Source organism: Chiloscyllium plagiosum, unplaced genomic scaffold, assembly GCF_037043375.1.
Source record: "Chiloscyllium plagiosum isolate Xiang-an unplaced genomic scaffold, Cpla_swu_hap1 HiC_scaffold_11, whole genome shotgun sequence".
Classification (NCBI taxonomy): Eukaryota; Metazoa; Chordata; class Chondrichthyes; order Orectolobiformes; family Hemiscylliidae; genus Chiloscyllium; species Chiloscyllium plagiosum.
The window spans coordinates 15,233,655-15,247,444 of NW_028270149.1; the positions used below are offsets into that span (position 1 = coordinate 15,233,655).

At 42.4% G+C, this 13,790-nt stretch overlaps 1 protein-coding gene across 1 annotated transcript in view; it reads left to right on the forward strand.

The window, feature by feature from the left end:
- il1rapl2 (interleukin 1 receptor accessory protein-like 2) overlaps positions 1 to 13,790 on the forward strand; it is a 1,049,350-nt gene that overhangs the window by 1,018,707 nt on the left and 16,853 nt on the right. Inside the window, exon 10 of the mRNA XM_043705153.2 lies at positions 1,061 to 1,231. Within this exon, the coding sequence (XP_043561088.1) occupies positions 1,061 to 1,231 (171 nt within the window). The remainder of the gene's footprint in view (positions 1 to 1,060; positions 1,232 to 13,790) is intronic.

Sequence of the window (13,790 nt, forward strand, 5' to 3'; positions counted from 1 at the left end):
TGCCATATCACGCTGTGATGCACTCAGATAGGATGCTTTCTATGGTGCATCTCTAAATGCATTGGGGCATTAGCTGCTTTTGCGAAGGTTTTATAAAAATAAAGTTAGAGAGAGTCCTTCTGGGACCATGACCTAATCCAGAATGTCTCAGAGAAAAGGTGGCTGTCCCCTGGAGTGTTCATGGAAGATAGCTTGTTTATACTGTGGAGTTTACAATAGAAAGTAGACATTGAAATCATTGGACTGCTTTTAGTTTAGAGTTGATTTTTAGCCTAGAAATGCCAGATATTTAAAGTTTAAAGTTAAAGGAGACCTGACTGGGGTCAAAAGCAAGTATGGATTCTCCCATCGAAAGGAGAATAAGACAGTACAGAGAAAGCAGTTTCCTTGGGGTAAATATTTAACTTGTGAAACTTAAGGTCTAGAGGGTTTGGTTAGAAATTCATTGAACATCATTCGTTCACTGTCATTGGGTCAAGAAACTGGCACTCCCTTCCTAACATGGCTGTGGGTGCAACAGTTCAACAAACAGCTCACCACCACCCCCTCCAGGACAATTAGGGAAAGGCAAGCGATGGCCTATCTCGTGGTGCCTACATTCTATTGCTGTTTCTTTTTTGACAAGAAACCCCAATGCTGAGCTTCAAGTCATTAATTATCCCATTCTGATATTGAGATGCTTGTCATTGTCCAAGCCTATGTGACTGAGGGTCACATGCAATGTACGATTGATTGTTGCAGAGTTTCACTTACTTTGGTAGAAGCCACAGGGTTTTATTTTAGGCTAAGCATGCACAAACCCAAGCAATCAAAAAGAAACTGATTCTGAATCAAATCTGTCCAAAGTAAAGCACTCTCTTGACCTGATGCAGTGGACATGGTTGAACTGCCATGGGCTGTTGTTCACCTGCAATAATGATAGCATTTTGCTTAACACCAGTCATGTGTTTCAATCTATCACAGTTAAATTATTGCTGCTGTGCCTTCTAGATTTAACATTGAAAGAGAGTTTTGACTCTGTCGTCATTTTAACAGTATTTTGTTTCTTTTATCATTCCAGATAATAAAGAGTATGATGCATATCTGTCATATACCAAAATTGACCCTGCCTCACTCACCCAGGAAAACAGGGAAGAAGAGCAATTTGCTTTGGAAATATTGCCAGATGTCTTGGAGAAGCACTATGGTTACAAACTATTCATTCCTGACAGGGATCTAATGCCAAGTGGAAGTAAGCAAACAAAATCTATTGATATTTTGGGTGACCCTAATACAGTACCGGAAACTCTGTAGGTCACTTCACATGTTGGAATATAAAGGCACAATCTTTCTCCCCCTTCCGACCATCAAATGTATTATCAGATTGCATAACTGGGTGAACACAAATTGATGCTTAATGAAGGGATGAAGGAAGAAGGGGGACATTTTCACACACTATCCTGTTAACAGCATTATTTAAATTTAATTAGCTTTAGCTTTCAGAATGGGAAAGAGCTTGACAGGAGCATTTATTATACGCCTTCAGATTAAAGTAAAGCACTTTAAGAAAGTCGAGGGGTGATGCTATGTGTTTGCCTCCTTAAGGTCCCTTGTGGGTGATTTACATCCAGGAGGTAAGATGAAGGTGGGACACAGCATTCCCTCTGAATCACCTCACCTCATAAGGTTTAACAAAATCAATTGATGCAAAACTTTCGACCATCACAGTTTGTAACTGGAAGAGATGTGAAATCAGTCTCCTAATTCCTATCCTACTCCAGAGCTGCATTTTCCATAAAGGAATATGCTTCACCTACTTTAAGGTGTCAGCGATGGGGAAGAAGACACACACGACGCTTATCTTCATTAGCCAGGACACAGAATGTAGAAGCGAGGAAGTCTTATTACAACTGCAGCAGTGCTAAAAGGGGCACCCACCTTCTCAAGGCCAACTAGGACGGGCCATAAGTGTTGGCCCAGCTAGTGACACCCAGACCCATGAGTGAATAAATCAAAACGCAGCAGCATATACCTGGAATTAGAGGCAGTGTTTGCTGACACCAACAACTGCAGGCAACATCATATGCTTGCTCATTGGGAACGCACAGTTCCAAGCACTGATGTCAAAATGGTGATTTTACAATGTGACATTTTACACAAAAACGTTATGACATGTGAAGAGGGAAGAATGTATGGTTTTGAACCAGGCTTCAGTGGAGGGGACAGAGTCACAGGGAGACATCCTGGATCACATGGGAATTGGGCCCAGAAATCGGAATGAGGGGGCAGGATCAACAAGGAGAGCCCAAGGCCTGGGAGGGGTGACCCAAAGTGGACCCAGGAGCTGGGAGGAACTCTTCCTCTCTGTCTGACTCCTACACTTTTCCGTTTTATCCCTCCCCACCCCATTCCAATCACTCCAACTGACCCCGACCCAATTTCTCCCTCCTCCCCACTACAGCTGTATTCCTCCTGAAATCTGCACATGTGTGATTTAAAGCAATGCATAGGCCCCATGCATCAGCATCAATAAATGCGGCAGGAACTAAAAACCAGTGCAGTAGTGATGACCATTAAACTATATCAGATTCTTGTAAAAGTCTCATCTGCTCCTTAGGAAGGAAATCTGCCATCCTTACCTAGTCTGGCCTACATATGGCTCCAGAACTTCAACAATGTGATTGATTCTGAACCACTCTCATATCTCGTCTAGTAAGGTGTTAACCTACACCAACTTCTGCAAATCTCCAATGACTACCGCTTCCTTGTCTACTGGATTCTTTATCTGGGAGAATTTATTTCAGCATTTTAACTTTTTTTTTGCCTGGGTTAATTCACCTGCCTATTTCAATGCTCAGGTTGCAATATGGAACTGTTGAAGCAGTGTTCCAAATGGCAGGAGTTGCAACATGATGTGGAATCTGAATGTGTATGTGTAACACAGCACAGTCACAAGACAAGATAAGACTTGCACATGTGCACCAATAGCTGGCAAGAGAGAAAAAGGTCAACACAGTGAAAACAGAACGATCTGCCTGCCCTCAAAGAGAGAAACCATGCCAGCCATGGTGATCATTATATTTCTCCATGAGCTATATGACTGTGAGTGACACAAGAGAATCGTCAGAGGGGGCGCTTTGCTCTGTTGGAGGATGTCACTGGGCTTCCACTTTGGAAATGAACCCCACTGTTCCAGACCTGTCATAAAAGTTGAAGTGTTTGAGATTCCTCAATTTACCTGATTTCCAGACTCAGGCTGATAGCAACCAGAGACCAGGTTTCTGCACTTAACTAGAATTACGATCATTACCTGTAATTAGACACTAGCAACAGGTAATCAGTTATAAACCATCAGCATTTAACACTACAAATTAATACACTGGTAATCTTAAGAAAGTTTCTTTTTACACACACACACACTCACAAATGCACGCACGCACACGCACAGACATAAGTACATGCACATGGACACAAACACAGACATAGACACACACACAGACACAAACATACACGCACAAAAACATACATGCACACACCTACGTTCACACATACATTGAAAATAGGTTTTAACTGCAGAGAACAGAGAAACAGATCCTGTGTTGGTGGGGATCAAAACACTTCTCCCTGTAGAGTGTTCTTTGCCCTAAGCTATTCAGTTACCTGAGAACCAATCAACCAGGTGCTGCCAGGCAAAGATCTGTTGTCATTGATAACTAATCACCAGTCCATAAACCAATCAATTTCTTGTTGCAATTGATCTGTATCTGTGCATAGAATTTCTTGGCTCCAGTGCATCAGAAACTACTTAGAACAAAGAACAAAGAACCATTTTGCACAGGAACAGGCCCTTCGGCCCCTCCAAGCCTGTGCCGACACATTTTGCCCTTCCATACTAAAACTATCTTCACTTACACAATGCGTATCTCTCTATTCCCTTCATGTATTCGTCCAGGTGCTTCTGGAGCGCTACTACTGTGTCTGCTTCCACCACCTCCTCTGACAGCGCATTCCAAGCACTCACCACCCTTTATGTGAAAAACTTGCCTCGCACATCTCTTTTAAACATCCCCCACTGAACAACTTTGAACCTGTGTCCTCTCCACCCTGGGAAAAAGCCTCATACTTTCCACTCTATCCATGCCACTCACAATCCTATAAACGTCTATCAGGTCGTACCTCAACCTCTGGCATTCCAGTGAAAACAAACCCAGTCTGTCCAACTTTCTTTACAGCTAAATTCCCGACATATGAGGCAACATCCTGGTAAACCTTTCCTGTACCCTCTCCAAAGCATCCACATCATTCTGATTGTGCGGTGACCAGAACTGTACGCAATATCTAAATTATTTACTTTAATTTTGTTAAAGTCTGGAAACCAACTGACAAGTCATTATAAATTTTTGACCATCTTAGCTCTCCATCACAGGGTAAGTGGCAGGAATTGCATACAAATAACAGTAATAGGACATTCTCAAACAAATGCAATTTTAACTAGCATTCTATAAAGCTGCTGCATACCTTGCCTATCCTTATACTCAATGCCCTCAATGTCCAGGAATAAAAGAATGACTAGGGTAGGAATAGGTCCAGTCAAGGATAGTAGTGGGAAGTTGCGTGTGGAGGCTGAAGAGATTGGGGAGACACTGAATGAATACTTTTCGTCAGTATTCACTCAGGAACAGGACATTGTTGCCGATGTGAGTACTGAGTCACAATTAATTAGAATGGACGGCTTTGAGGTACGTAGGGAAGAGGTGTTGGAAATTCTGGAAAGGGTGAAAATAGATGTCCCCTGGGCCTGATGGAATTTATCCTAGGATTCTCTGGGAAGCAAGGGAGGAGATTGCAGAGCCATTGGCCTTGATTCTTATGTCTTCGTTATCAACTGGAATAGTGCCAGAAGACTGGAGGATAGCAAATGTGGTTCCCTTGTTCAAGAAGGGGAGTAGGGATAACCCTAGTAACTATAGGCCGGTGAGTCTCACTTCTGTTGTGGGCAGTCTTAGAGAGAATTGTAAGGGATAGGATTTATGAACATCTGGATAGGAATAATGTGATCAAGGATAGTCAGCATGGTTTTGTGAAGGGCAGGTCGTGCCTCACAAACCTTATTGAATTCTTTGAGAAGGTGACTAAGGAGGTAGACGAGGGTAAAGCGGTAGATGTGGTGTATATGGATTTTAGTAAGACGTTTGATAAGGTTCCCCATGGAAGGCTACTGCAAAAAATACGGAGGTATGGCATTGAGGGTGAGTTGGAGGTTTGGATTAGGAATTGGCTGGCTGGAAGAAGACAGAGGGTAGTAGTTGATGGTAAAGGTTCATCTTGGAGTGCAGTTACTAGCGGTGTTCCGCAAGGATCTGTTTTGGGACCATTGCTGTTTGTCATTTTTATAAATGACCTGGAGGAGGGGCTAGAAGGTTGGGTGAGCAAGTTTGCGGATGATACGAAAGTCGGTGGAGTTGTTGACAGTGAGGAAGGATGTGTCAGGTTACAGCGGGATATAGATAAGCTGCAGAGCTGGGCAGAAAGGTGGCAAATGGAGTTCAATGTAGCTAAGTGTGAGGTGATTCACTTTGGTAAGATTAACAAAAAGATAGGGTACTGGGCTAATGGTCAGATACTTGGTAGTGGGAATGCGCAGAGGGATCTTGGTGTCCATGAACACAGATCTCTGAAAGTTACCACCCAGGTAAATAGTGCGGTGAAGAAGGCATATGGCGTACTGGCATTTATTGGTAGAGGAATTGAGTTCTGGAGTCCTGAGGTCATGTTGCAGTTGTATAAGACTCTGGTGCGGCCGCATCTGGAGTATTGTGTGCAGTTTTGGTCGCCATACTATAGGAAGGATGTGGAGGCACTGGAACGGGTGCAGAGGAGGATTACCAGGATATTGCCTGGTATGGTAGGAAGATGGTATGAGGAAAGGCTGAGGCACTTGGGGCTGTTTTCATTGGAGAAAAGAAGGTTTAGGGGTGACTTGATAGAGGTGTACAAGATGATTAGGGGTTTAGATAGGGTTGACCATGAGAACCTTTTTCCACGTATGGCATCAGCTATTACGAGGGGGCATAGCTTTAAATTAAGGGGTGGTAGGTATAGGACAGATGTTAGGGGTAGATTCTTTACTCAGCGAGTCGTGATTTCATGAAATGCCCTGACAGTAGCAGTGGTGGACTCTCCCTCTTTATGGGCATTTAAACAGGCATTGGATAGGCAAATGGAGGATAATGGGCTAGTGTAGGTTAGGTGGGCTTGGATCGGTGCAACATCGAGGGCCAAAGGGCCTGTACTGCGCTGTATTTTTCTATGTTCTATGTACTATGTTCTTAATTAACTGCTTTTTAAAATAATGATATACATGACGCTTGCCATGAGTGTCAGGTGACTTTCTTTTTAAAATATGCAAAAATCTTTTAAAACATTGGTTTTAAAACAATTCTTCCCTGTTTCAATCCATAATTTTCAACATCATGAAAATAAAAGACACAGTCTCTATGTTCAGTCTACATCAGGTCTACCAACAGTGACATTGGAGAAAACTGCAAAACTTATTGAATGCTGCTGTACAAAATATTCTATGACTGATCCTGGTGCTTAGCTGCAGTGAAATGATGGGTGACGTTAGCTAGTTGTGTTGTGGATGACTTTATCAAAATGCCACCCTCTGTGATTAGCTCCGTTAGTTACTGCAAGAGCTTTGGGTCTTGCAGTATCACCTTTTCCAACATGATAATAAACCCTTTACACCCACAGTGACGCTGAATACTTACAACTACATTCATTTGTGGTATGATATTTGAATAACATTCCTGAGATGGACTACACTTTCCATTTTGTGAATCAAACTCCTTTCTTTGTTAGCACCTTCCTCATGCTACTCAAACATTTGAAGCAATGTGACACATCTTGTTTCATCGTTTGAAATTTACTGCTCCTTTATCAGTGGAAGTGAAAGATCTCAAGCAACCTGTTGGCTGTTTACAGCTTAGTTAATCCCACGCATAGTGCAGTTATGAACTTGTGGAATAACATAGTAGAAAAGGAAGAGATTAAGGGCTTGGGTTCTGTGCTGGCTTCCTCAAACGGTAATCTGCTCCTCCATTTATATGAAGAGCAGATTTCGCTAATAAGAGTCAGCACAGACATCAAGGGCCAATACTTTGTTCATCTTTCAAACACTTATCCTTTTTGGAAATTACTGCTGGGTCCATTTCCACTGGCTGTACTGACAGTGCACTCCAAATTCAAAGCCCACATCAGGAAAAAGATTATGTGTAATGATTACTTGTTACAGGAACAGGTAGAAAGAATGACAGGAACAACTTGATCTCATTCCTTCCCGCCATGGGAAGCCCTGATGCATTTACCAATAATGAGTGGCTTTGAAATGTGGTTGCTGTTGTTTTGTAGGCAAATATGACAGCCAGATTGGATGTAGCAATCTCCTAGAAATGCATGCCATAAAATATGGAAATATGTAGCGTACTCAAGAGAGGCTGATGTTTGTGTATACTATTTGTATTCTTTTAGTTTAAGCTGCATTTTCTGACGTGGCAACTGCACTCACCACCCATGCAATCATCATGTCTGTGAAATTACTGCTGGTGAGACGCAGTCTGTATCAAAAGACACTGTTTTTGCTGCCTTCTAATTACTGCCAGGGCTGGAGGGATAGGGAGGAGCTGTAGGGAGAGGCTGAAATAGGCAGAAGCTGGGTTGTTCCTGGAGTGTTGGAGATTCAGGGATAATTTTACAGAGATTTATAAAATCATGAGGGGCATGGTCAGGGTAATTAGACAAGGTCTTTTCCACAGGGTTAGAGAAGTCCAAAACCAGAGGTTTAGGGTGTGAGGGGAAAGATATAAGAGGCAACTTTTTCACGCAGAGGGTGGTGTGTGTATAGAATAAGGTGCAAGAGAAAGTGGTGCAGACTGGTACTATTACAACAATTGAAAGGCATCTGGATGGGCTTATGAATAGATGGGTTTAGAGGGATATGGGCCAAATGCTGGTAAATGGGAGTGGTTTAATTTAGGATATCTGGTCAGCTTGGACGAGTTGGGCCAAAGGGTCTGTTCTTGTGCTGTACATCTCTATGGCTCTCTGGCTATCCCACTTTCAACCCCTCACTGCACAGCTCATCACCTTGTTCTTCATCTCTCCAATCAGCCTGGTCACCACCCCACTCCAATCCTTGTCTGCCTCAATCCTCCTGAGACTCAGAAACCTCACTCACACCATGAGAGGAGGCAAGCCAGCCAGCCAGCAAGGTGGTGAGGTATTGTTTGCAGTGTCAATTTCTCCCTCTTCAAGGTGGAACTCAAGAGTTAGGATATTCCCAACATTCTGTCCCCTGGCATCCACAAACTGTATACTCACAGTGTAGGGGGTGGTGGTGGGTGGGGGGTGGGGGAGGGAGAGGGTGCTGGACACGAGACCACTACCTCTTGAAGTTGGGTATGGCACTGCGGGGAACACACTAAGCCAGGTAGGTCAGAAGTCCTGACCCTTGGTCCATTGTCCCAGATCCAACAGTTGTGTCCAATGTTACCTAATCCTCACCCCAAGTCATACAATCATAGAGATGTATAACATGGAAACAGACTCTTCGGTCCAACCCGTCCATGCCGACCAGGTATCCCAACCCAATCTAGTCCCACCTGCCAGCACCCGGCCCAATCCCTCCAAATCCTTCCTATTCATATACCCATCTAAATGCCTCTTAAATGTTGCAATTGTACCAGCCTCCACCACTTCCTCTGGCAGCTCATTCCATACACGTACCACCCTCTGAGTGAAAAAGTTGCTCCTTAGGTCCCTTTTATATCTTTCCCATCTCACCCTAAACCTATACCCTCCAGTTCTGGACTCCCCGGCCCCAGGGAAAAGACTTTGACTATTTATCCTATCCATGCCCCTCATAATTTTGTCAACCTCTATAAGGTCACCCCTCAGCCTCTGACGCTCCAGGAAAAACAGCCCCAGCCTGTTCAGCCTCTCCCTATAACTCAAATCTTCCAACCCTGGCAACATCCTTGTAAATCTTTCCCCATTTTACAAATCCTGCCAACCTACCAAATTCCTCTATACCCTGAAATTCTCTCTATGGCCCTCTCTTTTCTCTGCCTCCCTATTTTCAGTAACTCATCCCCATATCTCCATGCACTACCACCTTCCATACCCACTCAGTTAGCTCCACTGTGTCCAGACCTCAAGAGAGCTATAACAAATTTGGTAAATCTTTATTGAACTGACAATATTATTAGAATCTCAAAGATTTACCTAATCCTTATAATACATGCTTGACTAGCATCCAAAACTGGCAGATGGATTCCTTTCAACAAATACAGCTGTCAAGGTAAAAGCACTTTTATGTATTTTGTTGATTAAATGAACACTTAATTGGAATATGGATTTTGAATGATTCTTTATTTAACTTGACGATATTATTAGAATCTCAAAGAATCCTGTATTATGAGATCCAACTGAATGATCTATCAGCAGGCCCTGCTGAACTGAATCCATTTATAGGGTTTGAAACTCTGCCATGCAGGTATAAGTCAAGAATCTTTTGCACAAAGATTCGACAAAATCTCCAGAGCCTTTGAAGTAATTGAAAGTACTCAGCAATCTGTTCATGCTTACAAACAGGAGGAATGACTCTTGAGTTGTTGAACACTGATTAAGACTAACTCAGGATGAACAATTTGCAAGTCAGAACTAAATGTCAGTATTGTTTGATACAAAAGTACAATTTAGCTACTGGATGATGTACTTTAGTGCATCCGAGATCTTTCCACATTAACAACGCTAGTCAGTTTAATGGTCACTTTCACTTTTAAGAATTGTGTCAAATCGTCAATCACTGTGATTTAATATCATGAGACATTGCATTATGATTAAACTTTTAGTATTGTGTGACATATGAATTTGGCAACACCTCTTGAACTTTATTGTTAAACATTTTCCAACTCCAGATGGGTTTCCCCCACATGCCACCACTAGAAGCTACTCCAAATTCATCAAACATGTGAGGGATTAAGGTGTCCACTTTCACTGGTAACTAGTAATGTGAGGACCATTGTGTGTAGACTCGCAATCCTCCTGCTTTCACAAATCATTAAAGATTGCCAGTGACTGGGTTGAGATCAACATTTCTGCATATGAGGCCTACTCCTGTATTTATGAGTTAGCCTGATGTGCGTTTGCCCATCTAGGAGAGGGAAAATCTGGCACTGTCGAGACTCTCTGTGTAGAATTTTAAAGTGGTCCCTCTCAACACTGTTTTTCAGTAAGAGGGAAATCTCACAAGTCTATGTAATAGATGGTTGCATGGTAGCATGTGCCAGGGTCCTGGGTTCGATTCCACCCATCGGTGACTGTCTGTGTCTGCATGAGTTTCCTCCAGGTGCTGCAGTTTCCTCTCACAGTCCAAGTGGATTGGCTGTGCTAAATTACCCTGCAGTGTTTGGGATGTGTCAGTTCAGTGTGCGAGCCATGGGAGGTGCAGGGTTACAGGGAGTAGGGGTTTGGGCCTGGGTGGGATGTTGTTTGGAGGGGCACTGTGGACTTGTTGGGCTGAATGGTCTGTCCCCATACTGTAGGAATTCTGTAGTAATACTCTTAATCTATGCGAGAAAATTGATGTAAGTTGGCCTGTGGGCGGCACGGTGGCACAGTGGTTAGCACTGCTGCCTCACAGCACCAGAGACCCGGGTTCCATTCCCGCCTCAGGCGACTGACTGTGTGGAGTTTGCACATTCTCCCCGTGTCTGCATGGGTTTCCTCCAGGTGCTCCGGTTTCCTCCCACTTTCCAAAAATGTGCAGGTTAGGTGAATTGGCCATGCTAAATTGCCCCTAGTGTTAGGTAAGGGGTAAATGTAGGGGTATGGGTGGGTTGCGCTTCGGCAGGTCGGTGTGGACTTGTTGGGCCGAAGGGCCTGTTTCCACACTGTAACGTAATCTAAATCTAATCTAATTTATGTCTCTTGCCTTCTCCTGTTGGAGTTCTCTGCTTGTTTATACCCTTCTTATAAGACAGCTGCATATGATCAAACCCTTTACTGTCTGCCATCTTGGGAGTGGGAACGCATATCCCATCACTCGATGAGATAAAGGACCTTCACTGAGCTGCCTGTCTGCTTTTATGTTCCACATCCCAATCTATTTTTCATAGTGAAGTTGCTTCTGCAGGTTAACATCCTTTCTACGGACCACTGAAGCAGCTTGGTAATAGTAACAGCTCTTCTATAAGAAGCACCAAACAAGTGGAGGACACTGGAAAGTCACGCATCAATAGTGATTTCCAATGTCATTACTGGTGCAGATGTCTTAAAGCCTTAGCTCAATCTCCAATGGAATTGACATTAACACAGTGAATAAGCTGTGTGCTGAGTTGCAGTATTTCGCAGCACATCATTTCCAAAGAACTTGAAGATTTTTTTGGACATTTATAAATAAAGAATGGATGACATCTTGACATAGGAACATTGCATCCCAGCTGGATGCCTGTGATTAAAATAACTTGAATCCAAACGCTATCAGAATTATTAATCACAGCAATCTGAAACGTTGACTGTTTATATTTTTTTTACTTTTAACTTTCCTTTGGAAATAATTAATATCTGCTCGATCTATCTTTCAGACAGTAATTTTTTAAATGGACATCACTACAGAGCTGTGTGATTCATTATTCTGAAAATGATAGTTCATGCTTGTGGTTAACTTCTACAAATTAAAGCTGACAGATAGCTCTGCCGTAAAATGCTACAAAGTCCCTTCTAATGGTTTAGCCACTGCCCATATATCTGATGTCTAGTTCCCTTCAGTGCAATAGGGACATATGTAATCCTGATATTTTATATGTTCTCAATATTAAACTTCTAAAACTCATTGTCGGAACCATTTATGCCTGAGCGATGCATAAATATGAAATGGCTTTCCCGGTAAAACACTTGCCTTTGAGTCTGAATCCTAGCGTAGAATTTCCTACCGCAGAAAGCCGTCAAGGCCAAACATTGCATGATTTCAGGAAGGAGCTAGATACAGCACTTGATGTGAAGGGGATCAAAGGATATGGGAGAAAACTGGGAGTAGAGTATAGATTTGAATGATCAGCCAAGATCGAAAGGCCAAATGCCTTACTCATGCTCCTATTTTCTGTGTTTTTTTATATTTCTACTTCTGAGAATTGGGTATATAACCCAGGTTGTCAATCCAGTACAAAACTGACAAACTGCTGCACTGTAAAATGAGCTATCAACTCAAAGCACCATCTACCCCTTTAGTTGGAAACTTATGACCTCGAGGTTCTATTCAAAGGAGTACAATAAAATACTCCCTGGTGTTCTGCCAGTGCTTATCCTGATACTTCAAGAGTGAGTACACTTCAAAAGGTTGTCATTGGCTACAAAGCATGTTGGGATGTGATAGTGCTGTGACAGGTGCTATAAAATACGAATCCTTTTTATATTTGCAGTGGATTCTTCCCTCCCTTTGAACAGCACTCCTCACCTTGTGTGTCATGCACAGGCATTAATGTTGCCTCAAGGACACAGCCTACAGTGTAGAACAGTGCCCAGATTTTTGTACCTGCAATTAATCACTCAGTAAGTTTTCATCCTTTGGTGACTTATCAAGAGATGGCAAAGGATTTCCCACAGGGAAAAATAAATTACCTGAGTTCCCTCCTGTAACATTTCCAGGCAGAGGGTTTTGGTTCATTGACATAGAACCAAGAGCACAATACCTGCATTTCTTCTTGAATAAAGGTTTTTGTGAGAGCTGACAGAGGGAAACACAGACGTTTGTAAATAATAAAGACATTTGCTTAAAGGAAAAAAATCAAAAATGACAAGCCGCTTGGTTTTTAGCTATTGCTTATGCTTGTTGAACCTATCCAGAAATATTCCCCTATTCATTTGGAAATGTAGAACTTCTTTTTGTCAAATCTTTTCATCTTACATTCATCAGGATAATTTGCAAGAATACCAATATAAGGGGAAAACCAATATTCATACTGTATGAAAGGAGTCTGCTGATTCATTGACAAGCGAACTCCAATTGCTTGAGGTGTTGCCATGAGGAAAACAGCAGTTAATGATAATTTACTGTTAACTGCCAAGCTTTGTTAGACTTCAGACCAGCAGTTTGGATCTGATTGGTCAGGGTATAGCCTTGGGAAATTAATCAGTGAAAGGCTGTCTCCTATAGTCACTTCTGCTATAACATGGTATTCCATTCTTGTACAATCCCATATTGTAAGAAAAATCACATAATAGCAGCACCATTTAAAAAAATGCAGCCAGAGTCACATTATAACCAATGTACGCTTTAAAGGTTCGTGCTTTAAAAACAGTATCCTCAATTCGTCAGTCATATTATTGTGAGTTCACATTAATGAAACATGTGTTATAGCAGAACAACCTGTACTGCTCCTCGGATGCTGCCTGAACTTCTGTGCTCTTCCAGCACCATTAATCCAGAATCTGTATTTTGTCATGTTGAAACAGCTACAATACATTCACACATTCTTTCTCTCTGCAAGGAATAAGTCTCTGTGCATTAATATATGTGGTTCCTAGTAATTTTCCCCCTCTCTGATGTGCCACAATGCCTTCTGGTTATTCTGCAAGTATTTATTTAATACCCTGCCCATGGGTCTGTTTCCATGTCTAAATCTCATTTTTTTTAGAATTGTAGAGTACCTACAGTGCAGATAAAGGCAATTTGGCCCATCGGGTCTGCACTGGCCCTCTGAAGACCATCCCACCAGACCCACCCCCTACACTATCCCCATAAACCCACA